At 35.8% G+C, this 17,907-nt stretch overlaps 1 protein-coding gene across 2 annotated transcripts in view; it reads right to left on the bottom strand.

Moving 5' to 3' along the window:
* LOC150105803 (sushi, von Willebrand factor type A, EGF and pentraxin domain-containing protein 1-like) overlaps positions 1 to 17,907 on the bottom strand; it is a 358,579-nt gene that overhangs the window by 167,628 nt on the left and 173,044 nt on the right. For both annotated transcript variants that reach the window (XM_090394354.1, XM_090394355.1), the window contains exons 19-20: positions 13,756 to 14,007; positions 6,126 to 6,280 (exon numbers count right to left, since the gene is read on the bottom strand). In XM_090394354.1, the coding sequence (XP_090250480.1) occupies positions 6,126 to 6,280; positions 13,756 to 14,007 (407 nt within the window). The remainder of the gene's footprint in view (positions 1 to 6,125; positions 6,281 to 13,755; positions 14,008 to 17,907) is intronic.

The raw sequence follows: 17,907 nt of genomic DNA on the forward strand, positions 1-17,907 counted from the left end.
TTCTCACTCTCACCACTCCATCAGGCAATGCATTCCATGGTTCAACCACCCTCCATGCAAAGAAACCACTCCTCACCCTCTTGCACACAGTCTCCTTTCATAACTTCCGGGGATGGAAGTTATGAAAGGAAACTGTCATCACTCCTTCCCGCTGTTCAACCAAGCAAAAGAACTCCCCAGTGTCAACCCTGTAACCACCTCTCAACAGTTTAAAAGTCTGAATCATATCACCTCTCCTTCTTCTATCCACCAAACTCTGCAGTCCATATTCCCTCAGCCAATCCTCATAACTATCATTGTACAGTCCTGAAACCATCTTTGTTATCTGCCTTTGTACCCTTTCCACAGTTAATTTATCCCCTTTAATTCCTGGAGACCAAATCTGAGAACAATAGTCCAAGTGTGGTCTGATCAGGGCTTATACAACGGAATGATAACTGTTTTATCTCTGGAGGTCAGCGTCCTTCTCATTATGGCAGCAATTATCTGTGTTACCTTCACCACCTTTGCAATATGTCCCCTAAGTTTCAGGTTTCTATCAATCATCAACTCCAGATCTCTTGTCTCCCCTACTTCCTCCAATATAACTCCTCCCATAGAGCATACAGTGTTCCATCGATGTTTCCCAAACCTCAAGACCTTACATTTTGCTGCATTAAACCGACACCCCCATTCATTTACCCATCTATCTAGCTTATTCAAATCCTCTTGTAGGGCTGCCGCATCTGCACTATTACTAATAATCCTTTCCAGCTTCGCATCATCTGCAAACAACTGAATATCCCCTTGCAATCCACTGACAAGGTCATTGATATAAAGGTTTAAACAATATAGGTCCCAGTACTGAGCTCTGTGGGACCCAACTTGTCTGCTTCCTTGAAACTGCCCCACCATACACAACTCTCTGATACCTATTGGATAGCCAATCCTGAATCCAGTTGACCAATCTGACATCCAGACCCATGTGCTGCAACTTAAATATTAGCTTATCATGTGGCACCCTGTCAAATGCCTTCGCTGTCTAAGAAAATGGCAGTATATGCCTTTCCCTCATCTAATGCTCTCGTAACTTTATCATAAAAGATTAGCATATTGCTAAAACAAGAGTGCCCTTTCACAAATCCATATTGACTCTCACAGATAACATTACCCTCATCTACCCAATGCTGTATATGGTCCCTCACTACTTTCTCCAAGATCTATCTAACTACTGATTACACACAAACTGGCCTATAATTAGACACTTCCAGTCTGCTACTGCCCCTTGCCTTCCTTCCATTCCATGGGCACTTTTCCCGCAGCCAGACTTTCATTGAAAAGCCAGGTCAAAGGCACTGTCAGTACCCTAGCACATTCTCTCAAAATTCATGGTGAAACACCATCCAGTCCCACAGTGTTACTGACACCCAGAGTACTCAGTATTTGAAACACACTCTCCTCCTGCACCTCTAAACCTCGAACCTGCCCAATCCCTCTAGCATTAAAACTGACTTCTCCAGAATGAAATACTCCAATAAAGTTCATTGAACAATTCCGCTATGTCCTTTGCATCAGTCACTCTATTCCCATTTTTATCCCACAATATCATTCTTCCACAGTCATTTCTCCTCTTACTGGCCACATATCTAAAAAATTCCCTAGGATTTTCTTTGGATCTTAGGGCCAATCTCCTCTCATATTCCAGTTTCGTCTTCCTTACCATACTAGTCACTCTTCTGGCCTGCGTCTTATATTCTTCATGCATTTTCTCTTCACCTGTCTCCTTATATCTCTTCCATAGCCTCTCTTTCGCATGCAATTCTTGTTTAATATTGTTTGCCAAATTGTGTCCTCTTGTTCATTCGTGGTATACAACTTACCATTGCTGCTAACAAATATTCTTTCATAATTTCCCACACACTAATGATATCCCAGCCTTCCAATTCCTCCCTCCATGAAGCTTCCTCAAGTTGACATCTTAGACTATTATAATCACCTGCCTTATAATTCTACATACGTTCCCATCTCTTTGATACTCCTGCATGTCTATTCATTTTCCAAGTCAAAACCATATGGTCACTCTCTCCAACTGGTGGGAGAGATGTCATCTCAGTTATTATCAACTCTTCTGATGCTATAACCAAATCCAAAACTCTTGTTCCCTCTATTACATGTTGCCTAAGACATTTGTCCCTCAAGAATTCTAGAAATTCCATTCCCTTATTGCTACATGCATTTTCCTCTCTCTAATTTATACCACTGTAGTAGTAATAATAATAATAATAATCGTTTGATGATACACGGCCATGAGTCCCCTTTATGGGGAGGTATGGCACCATCTCAGTCCCCCCAAATTTTATAAGGGCCCCGGAACTGGCATAGCTGACGAATCAGACCTATGGCCAGGTCAGTATTCCTGATTGTAATCCATGTGTGTCCAACTGGACCAGTTTGCCTGTTTGCAGGATGAAAAACCCCAGATAAACTGGTGGAAAAACCCTGCTGTCCATGCCCAAGACTGGCTAACTTGGCAATAGCTGAGGACATATGGTTGCAAAGCACATAGCCAATAGGCTAACCATGCAGACACTACTGTAGTTAAAATCTCCCATAACAATCATTCTTCTTGCACTTGCCAAACTCAACTATGATAATCAGTGATAGAGTTACGGTGCATGATTACAATAGAATCTCATTAAACGTGTGTAACGTGTTACAGAAGTAAAAAAAAAAAACCTAATAATAATTATTTTACACAATTTTGTATGACAATTTCCCATACTTTAGGAGTAGTAAGAATGTCGTTGCGGTTTAAATTTGGTCTGTGTAGTAGGGCTTCAGAACTTTCTTTATATAAATGTTCATGTTTATATAAAGATCTACGTAAAAGTTTATACTTTTCCCAATGGATCCTATGGCTTGGATTTTCAATTCGTTTTGAGAGAGGCCAGATTTCTGCAGTTTAAAAAGACAAATGTGGTCTTGATGTTCTGAGATGCGTTTCTGAACAGACCTACCTGTCTGTCCAAAGTAAGACAATTTGCATGAGCATGGAATTTCATAAATGCCAGGCAACATCAAAGGTGAGAGTTTATCCTTAGGAGAAGGTAACAAGTTGTAAAATTGGTTGATAGGTTTGTAAGTAGTGGCAAAATTGTATTTCTTCATAATTTTAGAAAGACATTCAGAGATGCCTTTGACGTAAGGTATGAGAATCCTATGGACTTCTTCTTGTCTGGTTAGATGTGTGGGAAAGTGATTGATGATTTTTTGAGTTGTTTAGGGATTATATGCATGTTTCTTTTAATTTTGATCTCACCACAGGTTTCGTTATTTAAAAAAAAACATTTCTTGGTCCCCTCCCTCTGTGCTCCTGAGTCTGTAGCAACACCCCACTAAATATTCTGTTTTGCCTACCTCGCATCATATGTTTTTAAAATCATTAGTGCCCCTGCTTTCCAAAGTCTCCACTCTTAAAGGACATAGGTCGTCACTTATTTTTTAAATTATTCCATTCTATCTCTATATCATCATTTTCTTTTATTTCCTCTAATTTTTCATTTATTCTTTGTGAATAAAGGTAGATGATACATTTATCATCCAAGAGTTGAACTCTAAAAGATTCCTGGAGATTTCTCTTAGGACTGATTTGGTTAATTTTAAACCATCTTGGGAATATTCTTAATTTTCCTTGTAAGAGATAACGATCAGATTTTATTTCTGCAATTCTAAATACCCAACTATCTAGTATCATATTAGCTATTATACTTTTTAGGTTTCTTGATTCCCAAGTGAATTTATGGCAATCTTTTTGCTTGAAAAAAGTGTTAGCAATTTTTTAGTTATTATATACAGAAAAATCCCTAAGTCTGTATATCTAATTTTATTGAATGTTTTTTATGTAATTTTATTGCATGTTGTTTCACCATTTTTTCATATATTTTTGTACCTAGTGGAATGTTCCCTACTCTGGCATTAAAATCTCCTATTATTAATAGATACTTGTGTTTATTTTATCTTTCATTTTTTGTAAATAAATCTGAATAAAAGGCTTTGCTAGCTTCCTCTCTTCCTTCCTCTGGGGCACAGACACCAATAATAGTCAGGGAGTCACAGGTTATTTGTAATCTTAATTGTCATAAACAATTGTTTTGTAATTTCACATATTCTTAACTGAAAATTCCATGTCTGGCAATTTCTCATATCAAGACTTCATGATCTCTCTCTCTCTCTCTCTCTCTCTCCAATCGTAGGCACCTTGTTACTTCCACATTCTCTGATGCTAACACCAAATTCTACACACTTGAGCCCCAAGTCCCCTCCATTGCATGCTCTGTCTCAGTATTTCCTCTTAGCACCTGTGTATAAATTGAATTTCCATCTATCTCTGTGATAGCTCCTACTTTCATCCCAGTAGTTTAATTGAAGTTTCCCATAACAATTACTCTTTTTGTGCAGTGTGAATTGGGTGGTGAAAGAGATTTCAGGAACATGCTTGAGGTTGTACAGTAGAAGATAGAGAAGGAAGTTAGTGAACATGTTACCCAGGTGTAATAATGCAGAGCTGAGAAGGAGAGCATCAATAATGAAGTATGATAATCAGAATGTGTCAAAAACGAGGATTGGATTATGTGGATATTGGAATGCACTTGAGGTCAGAAAGGAACTGTATGCAAGAGATGGCTTGTATTTGAATGAGGAAGGATATTGGCATCCAGAAAGAGTGTTGTTCTCTGAACAAGTGAGTGTTGCTGTAAGGAAACTAGAATTATCAGGATGCATGTTATCAGAGGTGGTCTCTTGAGGGAACAGTCACTTGGTAGAAATGGGGCAGATACATGGGGTAATGCAAAATCCAGTGGAGTCTGTAAGGAATAATGATAGGTATAGAAACACTGACAATGCACTGATGACTCTTTATACTAATGCCAGGAGTATCTGGAATAAAGGAGAATTGGTGGCAGTGATAGCATCAGCATGTCCAAAGATTACTAGGATCAGTGAGACATGGATGACAAAAGATGATATAATGACAGGAATAGAAGTAGCAGAGTACAGCATTTTTTGGCAGGATAGTAAGGGCAAACATGGTGGTGGAGTACTGCTTATGATAAGCAATGAGTTGCATCCTCTGAGAGGACATGATTCATCTGGAGGATTAGGAGAGCAATATGGCACTAATGGTTTTGAGAGCATACAGTATGAGGTGGAAGTGGGTAGGACGGGATATTTAGTTGACGGGATATTTGGTGTTGCTAAGCCAGAGAGAATAGAGGGGTAAAGAGTAGGTGATGTTTAGACAGTTAAACTTGGAAAGAGTGAAAAGAATGATCGTTATAAGAGATTTTAACTATAGTAGTATAAATTGGGAAGGAAACTGCATATAGTAGTAAGGGAATAGAATTTTTGGAATTACTGAGGGACAAATCTCTTAGGCAACATGTTAGCAGAAGGAACATGAGGCTCAAGAGTCTCTTAGATTTGGTCATAGCATTAGAAGTGACTGTAACAGAGATGACATCTGTCTCCAGTTGGAGAGTGTGACCATCTGGGTTGGACTTGGAGGATGAACAGACATGCAGGAGTATCAAAGAGAAGAAATTTATGTGGAATTATAAGGAAGGTAATTATAATAATTTTAGAAATCAGCTATATCCAGCGATAAGGAATATTGCTATATAAAGACCAAACATGGAACTTTTTCAAGCCATTTGTGGCCTTCAATATGACTGAGTATGTTACTGTCAACAATTTACCATATAAATACAAATGAGATTTATCACAGGGCAGGAGATGGGAAAGAGGAGGATAAACAGAATGGGGTATATCATTTTTGCATAAAATAGAATAGAGAGAGAGAGAGAGAGAGAGAGAGAAAGATGAGTACCTAGCACACAGAGTGAATAAATTTAAGGTACAACAACATGGCAAACATAATGATAGTGAGAGTGGATTGGCTGTAATGAATCTTCATTATAAATTTCATGGTACTAATGTAGCAACAGTTATAGTAAGAAAATGTTTGCAAAAACCACCACCACTTAAAAATTAAAAATTGTCTTGTAATTTTAATGTAATATAATAATCGCTAAATATTTATTAATAATATTTGTTTATTAATTCAAATGTCTGGATATATTATTTACCTTTTTCATATCAAAACATGTACCACCATTCTGACAAGGATCTGATGCACAGTCATAAAAGTTTATTTCACACAGCTGTCCAACAAAACCATCTGGGCACTTGCACACAAAGTTATTGATGGCATCAATACATGTAGCACCATTTAAGCAAGGATCTGCCAGAAATAAAAGAAAAATGGTTATTAAGCAGCAAGCATAATTTATTTTTCTTTCAAGGACAGAAATCACACAGAAACCTTTAAACACACAACTTACATAATTAGCATCAATTGATTTTGTATCTACAGTATATTTAATAACTACAGTATAGCTTTACTGATAATTTCTCTGATTCTTCTTCTTTTATTAATAGAGGAATTCAATCAAGGGAAAAAAAAAGTCTCAGATCTATAAAGAAATAAATGTCTAATAAAACAGCAATCCTATATTTACCAGACTGGTTAGAAAAGTGGATAGTATGTCTGCTCTCCAACCAAAGTTGTGGATTTGAAGCCCACCATGACATGAATTTTTGTAAATGTCTTCAGGTGATAGATAAATTTCATCACCATGGGAGACCACCATTCTGCTTATTAGAGGCCTCAAGTGATTTAAGCAAAATCCCCTTTTTGACCTCAGGAATAGGTTTTTTGGATTATCTAATCCTTGATCTACCCAAGTGAGATACACATTTATATATGTATCATTATAAATATTACTTGGAAAGCTCTCTCACTATACAAAGTCAAGTTGAATGGTTGATTTTTTATATATTATACAGATATTGTATATGGGGGACCAGTATCAGGGAGTAGGAAGGTTACAAGTGAAGTTCCACAGGGTTCAGTTCTAGGACCACTAATGTGAAGCTTGGAAAGGCTATTAGGATTAATGTTGATGTTTTGGCTCTTCAAGAGGATTTGAATAAGCTGGAATGGTGGGCAAATGAATGGCCAATGTCAGTTTAATGTAACCAAATGTAGGGTTTTAAAATTTGGTATCCACAGAAGAGATGCTTCATACTCACATGGTGAAGTTAACTGGAAGAAGTGGAGAAAGCAAGGGATCTTGGGGTGATTGTGAATAGAGATTTAAAGTTCAGGGACATATTACAAAAGTTGTGAAGACATTGTAGAGAATTGCGGCAATGTTGAGGAGAACACTGATCGCAAGAGATAAAAGTGTGTTGGTCCCATTGAATAAAGATTAATCACACCACATCAGGATGTCTGTGCTCAGATCTGGTCATCAGGATTTGAAGGGGATGAAATAACTTTGGAAAGGGTGCAGAGACAGATAACAAAAATGATGTCAGGACTGTACACCATTCACTATGAGGACAGACTAAGGGCATGTGGACTGCAGAGTTTGGTGAATAAAAGGCAAAGGGGTGGGGGACATGATCGAGATATTTAAGCTGTCGAAGGGTTATTATCATATTAACACCGAGAAGATTTTTCATATAGTAGAATGAGGGAAAGGAACTAGGACAAGAGACCATGCCTGGAAGTTGCAAAAGGAGCTGTGAGTAAAAGGATAAGAAGTAAGTCTTCAGTGGTAGAAGCATGGAATGGATTGCATGAGATGGTGGTGAATGAGCAGACTATGGATGAATTTAAAGAGTGGTATGATAGACTTTGTGTTCACTAGTGTTGACTTCCTGTTATGAGTATTGCGACTCCGTGGAGGTCAGGAAAGTAATAATAATCATAATAATAATTTGTTTTTTCCATCCTTGGGAGAAAGTCAAGAGAGTGAAAGAGTGAGGGAGAGGATGAAAGTAAGAGGGAGGCAAGAGAAGATGAGAGAAAAAAGTGAGGATTATTAGTGTAAGAGGAAGGAATGAGGCTGTGTGACATGTAATGAATGGAAGCTTGACAATTTGGGATGTGAAGAATAGATTAGAGGAGCATGTTTGCTTTTTTAGGAAAATGTAACTATGCCAATAAATAGAGGTCAAAATGTAGATAAGATATTTGTGAGGGTTGTGAATGAATTGAGAGGCATGTGAGTTGGTTTAGCAAGAGATAGTATATGTGGAAGAGCAGTTTTGATGTATGGATATCTTGGATTATATTTGATGACAAAACAGAGCTAGCTATATGCAAGTGACAGGATGCTGAATAAAGAACGTACAGACATTTTTGAGAGGTTTATACTCTGAGTGAAATCTCTCAAAAGAGGTGAGAATGTTGGGATAAGGAAATTAGAGCTGCAGGGTAAAAGGTAGTGGGGATAACCACGTATGGGAATTCTGGTTTGGGTGATGGATGGCTATAGAGTACATTATAAAAAAGAGTGGTAAATAAGGAGAGCATTGAAAATACTGGCAACTTACTGCTTTTTCTATGAATGCCAGGAGTATCAGGATTATTATTATTACTTAACATCTCTAGGGAGTCCAAAGACTCATTGAGGGAGGGCTCCAACTCTCCACCAATCATCCACCACAACTACCTTCCTCATCTACACCAATGCCATCTACTGCCCACCACCAGTATTTTCACAGCCAATCACAAAAATCCATGGCAGGATTCCAACCCGCGGCGTTTTAGCTGGAGAGCAGATACGCCAACCACTCGGCTAACCATGCCAGCTATGGTGTATGAGTTTGTGATCATGACAGACTCTGTCTTTCCAAAGACTGCTGAGAAAACAGGTTCTGACAGGGAAATGAGAGGATGTGGCATATTTTATAAAGATGGAGTGGGGTGACAGCAAATTTGTGCCCTCCAACAGGAAATATGTTGGCTATTGCTACCAACTAGAAAACATGGAGTGTAAAAAGTAAGAAATGTTTAGAGAAATTAGCTTAGCAAGTGTAAAGCAGGTAATCATAGGAGATTTCAGCTATGGTAACATACACTGGACAGAGAAAAACAACATATGATAATAAAGAAACTCGGGTTCTGGAATGCTTGAAGGCCAACTACGTTAGCCAGCATTTGGGGAACAGAAGGAGCAAGAGTTTTAGATTTGGACATGGTATCAGAGGATTCAATAGGGATTGAGATGTTTTTTTTTTAGCTCCTTGGTGAGAATAATCATGTATCTTGACCTGAGGGAGTGCAGGCATATGACAATCTCAAGGAGAAAGAAATTTATGTGAAATGATATAATTATAACAGAATTAGGAAATAGTTAGAGGCAATACCATAAATGATGAAATAACAGAAATGTGAATACCTCAAGCAACAAAGACATACTCGAGGTGAAATGGATAAGAAAATCAAAACAGAACTGCAGATCAAAAAGAGATTATTGAAAAGGTACATAAAGGTTGAAGAATGGTTGCATGAGAAATGTAAGTTCCATTCCAGAAAAGGAAGGAAAAATTATAATAGGGAGGAGACTAGCACTAGGTTCCATAAAAATGCTAAAAAAAAAAAAGTTTATCTATTGGAGATGGTGATGGAATAGAAATCTACCCTATATACATAAAATGATAAGCCTTTTTATGTCACGTTTTGAAACTCAGGGGCTACCCTGAGTGTCGAGTCTTCAAAATTTGAGTCATCAGAATTCAAAGAGAACCGGCCTACCAATCCAGAATTTGGGGGGCTGGGAGGTGTAGATGCTGGGAGGCAGATCCCCCTTTCAATTCTTCAAAATTCGAATCATCAGAATTCAAGAACTGACCTACCAGTCCTGAACTCGGGTAGTTGGGGCCAAAATTAACTTCCTGTGTCCACCAGGGAGTTCTGATTTTTTTATCCTTGCAGGCAACCTCACCACATGCCTCTCTGGCAGAAACAATCAATGTTTTCTTCAGAGTTTGCCACTGAATCTCCAAGATTTGATTCCTGTTCTCAAACTCTTTCATTTTTTCTTCAATAATCTTTGTGTATTTTAGTCTACAGTTCACATCTGAGAGCTGCTCAACTTTTATTCGCTTTAAAACTTTCTCACATGTTATTCTTTTCAATATGAAATTCAATTTTATCTGCTCAAGACTAAATAGTGATCACTTCCAATTTCAAATCCTCTGTACACTCTGGTGTCCTGCACCAGGAAGAAAACATCACCATCAACAATAACATAGTCAATGAGACTTTTCTTATTCCTAGCCTCTTCTCTCCATGTGAATTTGTGCACATGTCCTGAGCAGAAATCCAACAGATATTTGCCATTATTATTAGCTTTGCTCTTTTCTCCAAATTTTCCCAAAATATTTTTGTATGTCTGACAATCATTTCCTACTCTGCTATTTAGATCCCCAACAAGGACCAACTTTTCTTTTTTCATTGTGTCAGTTGCTTTTTCTAAAGCCTCAAAAAATTCTTCCACTTCTACCTTAGTAGAACCTTCTGTGGGACCATAGGCACAAATAAGTCTCATTGTCCAGTTCCCCATTCTGATATTTGCCCACATTACTCTACTTGAGACTGACTGCCATTCAAGAAGATTAGCCTCGTATTTTGTGTGGAATATTATGGCTACTCCTTCTTTTCCTTGATTGTCATTTTGTGAATATAACATTTTGTATTTATTGCTCAGAAAGATCTCACCAGTTTTTGTCTTTTTTGTTTTAGTCACACTTGTTATGTCGATCTGATACTTATCTAATTCCTCAGCTAGCTCCATTTCTTTGCCATTCCAGCTTCTTACGTCGATAGTACCGATCTTTACCTCTGGTGATGTTGAGTTGGGGTTTGTTTTCAGATTTGTTCCTGTAGTTGACTTTTCGCTGTTCGCCCTGGTTCCCTGGCGAAAGCAACGGGGGCCTTGTTTAACCGAGCGACGCCCCAGCCGGCATGAAATTTTGTCATGTTGTGCCATCATTTTTTATTTTTGGTTTAAACAATAAGAATACAATTTGGTTGGCTAAATCCCAAATTGCCAGCCCATCCTTGTTCGTTCATTATCCAAGTAGATACCCAACAGGGTGCACTACAAGAAGGTGAGGATTGGACATTAGGTCAGAAGCCCTGGTCGGTTCTCCGCATTCCTTTAAAGGCTATGTGGAGGTCTCCTCTCAGTTATACAACTTTGACCCTTAAGCACCCCCACTTTAATTATGTTTTATATATATATATATATATATATATATATATAAAACAGATCCCTAGTTCCTTTTTTTTTTATTTTCCCAAAAGAGTAAAAAAAAACTCTTTTAGCACTGGAAACTAGCAGATAGCTCGTCTCCATCCTGTAAGCATAAGTAACACGAATTCAACTAGTAGTTAAGTCGAATTCGTGCTACTTATAATTAGGCGACTGAAATATAGCAAACTGTTGAGGCCATCTTGTATTCCTATTCCAAATGGGTATCACTGTTCAAAATAGTGCAAGTTGTATGTTTTTTTTCCTGAGTTGCAGTTTAAAAGTTTCCAAGAGAAAAATGCTACTTGCCTGCATCAAATACCAACTAACTCAAGAGTTATCTGAAAAAAAAACTTAGAAAAAAAAGTTCTCTGGTTTTAAACTGGATTTAAACCTAAATTATCTTTCTTCTGGTGGCTTAACACAAGGCTAAACGCTGCAAATAACATTAATGTTTCTGCTTATGTTAGTGGTTTATATTTATCAAGTTAATCTTTTGTTATTAACTGGAAATAAATGAAATAAAATCAGTACACTATAACTGATATTATTTTAAAATATTTCAGGATCTCTTTAGCACCTCCATAGCACAATTGGAAGGATGACGGTACATTGCACCCTTCAATTGGAAAAGACCAAAGTTCCATTCTCATTATGACAAGAGGAATCTTTATATAGATTTTTTTTTCAGTTGAAAGTGAGTTAGCTGATCTCATATAGAGGTAGCAGGTTTTTTTCCCTCGAAGAAACTCGGGATTTTCATCCTGCACACAGACAAATTGGCTTCGAGAATACATGTAATTTATACACAAAAAATACTAGTGGTGGTGGGCAGTAGATGGCGTTGGTTGTGGGTGATGATGGTAGTGGCAGTTCGCTATAGTTTGTGGATTAAGTGGTGGAGATAAAGAGTTGTACAGCAAGTGCCTTCCTTCAGTAGTATTTGGACTCCTTGGAGGTGTCATGTAATAATAAATTTCTCAACTAATTAATTTTTCAAACAAATTATTAGTTTTGTTAAATATGGATCACAACCATTATCATATTTGAATCTACTATCAATTCTTCTTAGAGTAAATGCTATTATAGTGAACTCACTCACTATAGATAGCCAATAAAGCCTCAATCAAAATGCCAAATGCAATGCTGTTCTAAAAGAATTCATTATAGTGAAATGTCCATTATAACAAACTGTTCATTTAGTCCAAGTGCATTTTCTATAGGGAGAGTGGACTATATTTTAAAAAAAATGAATGAAATAATTCAAACATTTTATAATTATAAATTTTGCTTACCCATACTGAGGCTAAAACTTAGTTCTCTACAAGTTTAGTAAATAATAATTATGTTCTCTGAAAATTAAGAGTACTGGAAGGCCACATAATGGCTTTCCAACTCTATAGACTAGGCATGATGTTCTTTACACCAGTGAAATTTTTACTGTTGGTAACAATGGTTAATGTTTAGTTAATGTTTAATGTTATGCATTAAGTCAATAGTTAATGTTATGTGCAGCTGTCCTTTCATAGAAATTGAGTGTATGTGTGTGCAGTACTTTAGATAGCATCCAAGGACCTGAATTCCTAAAGAATCACTGAATATCCTAATGAGTGTTTTCCACACTGTACTGTAGAGATTTCTGTACCATCATCAACTGAGGTAGCACTGTCACATTTGCACTGGTTGATAATTTTGCCTGAAGTTAATTTTGGATGATACAACAATTTACCAGTGCCACAAACACATTGGCTGCTGATATGGCATGTTATGACACCTCTTTCAAAGTCCATAAGTTTTTCTTCGTGTACCACTGATAGTATACATATCTATATTTGATTCTTGGAATGTATCTATCTTATACAGCAATGCAGGCCATGTATGATGATGATAGGAATATATATTATCCATATGTAATTCTGCAAAACAAGAGGTTGGTTGAAAAAACATTTTGAAACAGCCATCAGTTCAGTGCAATCTTAACTAAAAGCATTAATAAACGGCAAATATATATAATAAATAAAGTAACTTATGCTGAATAATTGTAAAGGGTTGTAATTTTGTGAGCTCTTAATCCCCTTTCAAACTTTTAGAGTTTCAATGTATAAACACTGTCTATTTGATATAAACTACTAATAGATTACATTCCTTTTAATAAGTGCTTGATAAGCTGAATTCTTTAATCTCTTTTCTTCAAGATATAAGCCATGGATGTTAGCAACACTTATTCTTCCTCTCCAGATGATAGCAAAAGATACCATTTTTTTAGAATCCGTAGGTTTTTTTTTTTTTTTTTGAGAGAGAGAGAGAGAGAGAGAAACTACACATAACTTGCTAAAAATTACTTCTAAATTCTACTGAACTGCACAACTATCAGCAATGATAGTTGATAATATCAGCAATAATTAAATAATTTTTTTAAATTATTTTATGAGGTTAAGGAGCAGTATGATAAGTTTTGTGTGTATGAAAGTTATTGTGGGTCTTGCACAATGAGTATCCGAACGCCATGGAGATATCATATGATAATAATTTCTAGCAATTCAATTTTTTATACTAGAGTACTTAAGATTTAGTATCAGAACCCAATGAAATATAAAGTTTTTTTTACCTGAAGCACAATCATTAATATTAATTTCACAGTTGTCACCAGTAAATCCTGAAGGGCAATCACATGTGTAATTGTTCACACCATCTATACAAGTTCCATTATTCAAGCAAAGATCTGGACCACAGTCTTCAATGTTAATTTCACAGTTTTTTCCCATGAATCCTTCTGGACACACACATTTATACTCATTAAGTAGATCAATGCATGTAGCTTCCCCTTGGCAAGGTTTAAGATCTTCACAAAACTTGATTGCTAAAAATTAACATCAAAAATAATCAAAATCTGATTTTTTAAAAAATAAATTTTTTTTGCATAATTTAAATAGCAACTTCATATGTGCATGTGTGTGTCAATACACAAATTATAAATTGATTATTGCAAAATACAGAAATGTAATGGGCAGACATATTTTAAGTAAATAAATTATGGAAGTCACTTAGGTTGAAAATAAATATTTATTTAGAGCAGAATTTTCAGTCTAGTTTCAATCCCATTCTTGATGTACTATTGTATTGCATTTTGTCTTTTAACTGCATGTATTGAGAATGGCTTCAAACTAGACTGAAAATTCTGCACTAAATAAAATATTTCTTTCTAACCTAAGCGATTTTTGTAATTTATTTGCTTAAAATATGTCTACTTCTTACGTTTCACAAGCACACACATATGCACATGAATTTGCTGTGTATAGCTTGCTAAGCATTTATAATTTTAAAATATTTTGCTCTTAACAAATATGTATTTCCAATGCAAGTTGGATAATATATCAGTAATACATATATATATACATATGCAGGCAGTTCCTATTTTATGAGTTCCTGGGTTGATAATAGGAGAGCACTAAATATTCAGTTTTGCTTCAATATTCATCTGCTTTTTTGTTCATATATTTGGCTTCTGCCAAATCAGTAAAAAGATTTGGTATTTAGCAAGCCGAAGCAGAAAAAAAATCCTGTTACACGCATCATAACAAATACAACCAATTAGGAAGAGCCTCCTCTTATGTTGTGTGACCTTTCAAACAGAAGGGTTTGGAAGGTTAGCAAGTAAACATATTCCACAGTACAATTTCTCTGATTTTTTTCAGCACTAGCTACCAGCTTATTCCTTGAAAGAGTTTTATTTTCAGAAGCTGGAAACATTAAGAATGAAATCAGATGTATGCTATTCCAAAAGATCCCAAAAAATTCATTTTCCAATATCATAATTTATCGTGAATTCATTTTGATTATTAAATCAATAATTATTCTCTATATTTCCCAATTCAAAATAAGTTTCATTAATATTTTATTTATTTGAAGAAACAAGTGCGATATTTTGTTCTGATGTTAATGCTGTATTGTTTTTAAATTTCTCTAGGAAATGTTTCATAAACGAGTATAAGAAATGCGAGTCACGAAAGATGAAGTGACTGATAATAAAGATATAAGGCAGGATTGTCAAAATGTTGTGGAGACTGTAGCAGAAGCAGTAAATGATAGTGCACAAAATATGAGACTTTGAAGGAAGTGGTTAAAGGTAATAATGTGGAAGATGAGATGCTAGCACAGAAAGAAATTGCACACTTACACGGACTCCTTCACAGGACAAAACGTGAGCTCGAGCGACAGAAGAAATGATTAGCATGAAGAACAGAAGGATGGAGAATAAAAGAGAGAGTGAATGGGAAAAGCAAAGCGCAAGAAATTAGGAGAAAAAGAGAGAGTATTTTATGGGGGATTCAATAATAAGAGGTATATTTAATGAGAAAGTGATGAAAGCATATTTTCCAAGTGCAAAGATAAAGAATGTTAGTGATGCTGTAAGTATGGAGAAGAATGAAGCAAACGAGTTAATTGTTTTGACTATCACAAATGATTTGAAAGGTGAGAAATATGCAATGAGAATAGGTTGAAGGTTTGTGGGATACAAAGTTTAGTTGATACGCAGAAAAGTGGAGAACTTTTTCTGCCTATCATGATAGAAACTTTTAAGATATTAAAGGGGTTTTATAAAATTGATGCAAGTGAAATTTTTCAATATATGATAAATAGCGAACTATGGGCCATCTGTAGAAGTTGTGTGAGAGTGTGGTTAGTAGGGGTGTGTGTGTGTGGACTAGATTGTTTGATGGAGAGTGCTAGGTGAGTGGAATGGATTGCCAGAACTGGTTGTGAGTTCCCTGTAGGTAAATGGATTCAAGGAGAGGTATAATAGGATTTGTGTGTATGATGGTTGATTTGGGTCTCCTGTGACGAGTCTCCAAACTCAATGGAGATGGTGTAAAATAATAATAATAATAATACATTAAATGATAGTTTTATTATATCAAAATGAAAGGAATTATGGATCAACCTATATTTTATAAACCAAATATAGAAAGCAAGTGAAATTTTGAAAATTTAGCAGCAAGCTTATGAGAACAAGACCACAACAAGAAAATAGTGCAGCCAAGCATTGCCTTGGCTGCACTATTTAAACAACATGAACTCTACCCAAAACCCATATGCTCACCTTTGATTAATGCATTGAGTAAGTTTCACTAGCCTGAAATACCCAGCTTCAAATTGACCAAGTTAAAAAAAAAATTACAAGCAGAAGTGAAGACAAGCTCATTCAATGCTGTAACTATGCAGTGTCAGAAAGTTAAATTCATCAGAAGTGATTTCTAGGTGGGTGTATAATAAAATCTTAATCTATAGAGTTGAGAAACATATATTTGTATTACACAGATATTATGAGACAGCATCACAGATTCATCTATATTTCATAGCAAAATATGGAAAATAGCAAAAGTAAGAAATGTAGAAAATTTTTCTTACTTTCAAAAATTTACTAGAAAGCATATGAGAAGGTTATGGTTTTACAAACTCTCTGTAAATTATTCAAACTTTTAGGTTTCTTCTACATTTGGCTATAAAATATGGATGGATCCATAATATCCTCCATTTCAATATCTCACTTGTTTCAAATTGAAGCATCTTAGCTCTATACTTAAAAATTTTGACAGTTATCATATTTAGGGAAAACAAAATTTTATCTCATCTATTTTCTCTTTTTATCAAAGGAGATCCTAAGTCTTCATTCTGGCAATGTAAAATAAGCAGAAATAAGAGATATTAAAGACTCATGCTTATTTCATAACCAAATATACATGTATAGCTTGGAGAATTTCTAATAAAGAAAAGAGCTTATGAGAATACAATTCTCAGCACTGGAGTTGCTTTAGCTTGCATTAATGAAAAAACTTTCCAAGTTTCTTAAGTAGTGCATGAAATATGGATTGATATATTTATTTTACAATGCCGAAAAGAATACACTTAGGCTCTTTTTTTTCTTTTTTTTTTTTGATAATTACCCTTAAGCACCAATTGCTTCTGCTCACTTAAGAATATTATAAAAAAAAAATTCTCTGAAACAGATCTGCTTTAGTATTGAATGAGGATTCTTGTCATTTTAAGGTTTCTACGATATTCAATGAGGACCAACTGTGCAAAACTGCTGTCAAGGCAGTGAAACCTTCATCAAAATGCACTAATAAAAGGGAAATAGACAGATACCTTGGCAGCACTCATGGCTTTTAAGTAATGCAAGCTAAGGCAACTCTGATACTGAAGACTGTATTCTCATAAGCTCTCTAGTCAGTTTTTGAAACTTTCAAAATAATACACACACACACACACACACACACACACAAGGGCCGTCCAGAAAGTAAGTTCCATTTTTAAATATTTTTACTGCAGCGCTGTGATTGCAATGGTGCACATGGATGGTGAGTTTGTTGATTCCTTAGCAAGGTGTTGGTGCCATTTTCAGACATTCTCGCAGTGCATACACTTCTTGGTGTGTGTTTATAATGTCTAAGAAAATCGAATCACCCACTGCATGTGAAATTAAGTCAGTTATCTGTTTCTTGAATGCGAGGAATGTTAAAGCAGCTGAAATTCAACAGCAAATTATTGAGGTTTATGGAGAACACGCAATGAGTGATTCAATGGTACAAAGAAGATAAGACTTTTTTTTAATGAAGAAAGGACAGGTGTGCACAGTGATGAATGGAGCGGGCAACCATCTTTAGTGACTGACGATTTGGTGCATTCAGTTGAAGAGAAGATTTGAGAGAATAGGAGATTCACTATGACATCACTCTTGCTACAATTTCCAGAAGTTTCA

The sequence above is a fragment of the Typopeltis vanoorti genome, chromosome 6, assembly GCF_054136105.1.
Source record: "Typopeltis vanoorti isolate ZY-2024b chromosome 6, IOZ_Tvanoo_1.0, whole genome shotgun sequence".
In the NCBI taxonomy this organism is placed as follows: Eukaryota; Metazoa; Arthropoda; class Arachnida; order Uropygi; family Thelyphonidae; genus Typopeltis; species Typopeltis vanoorti.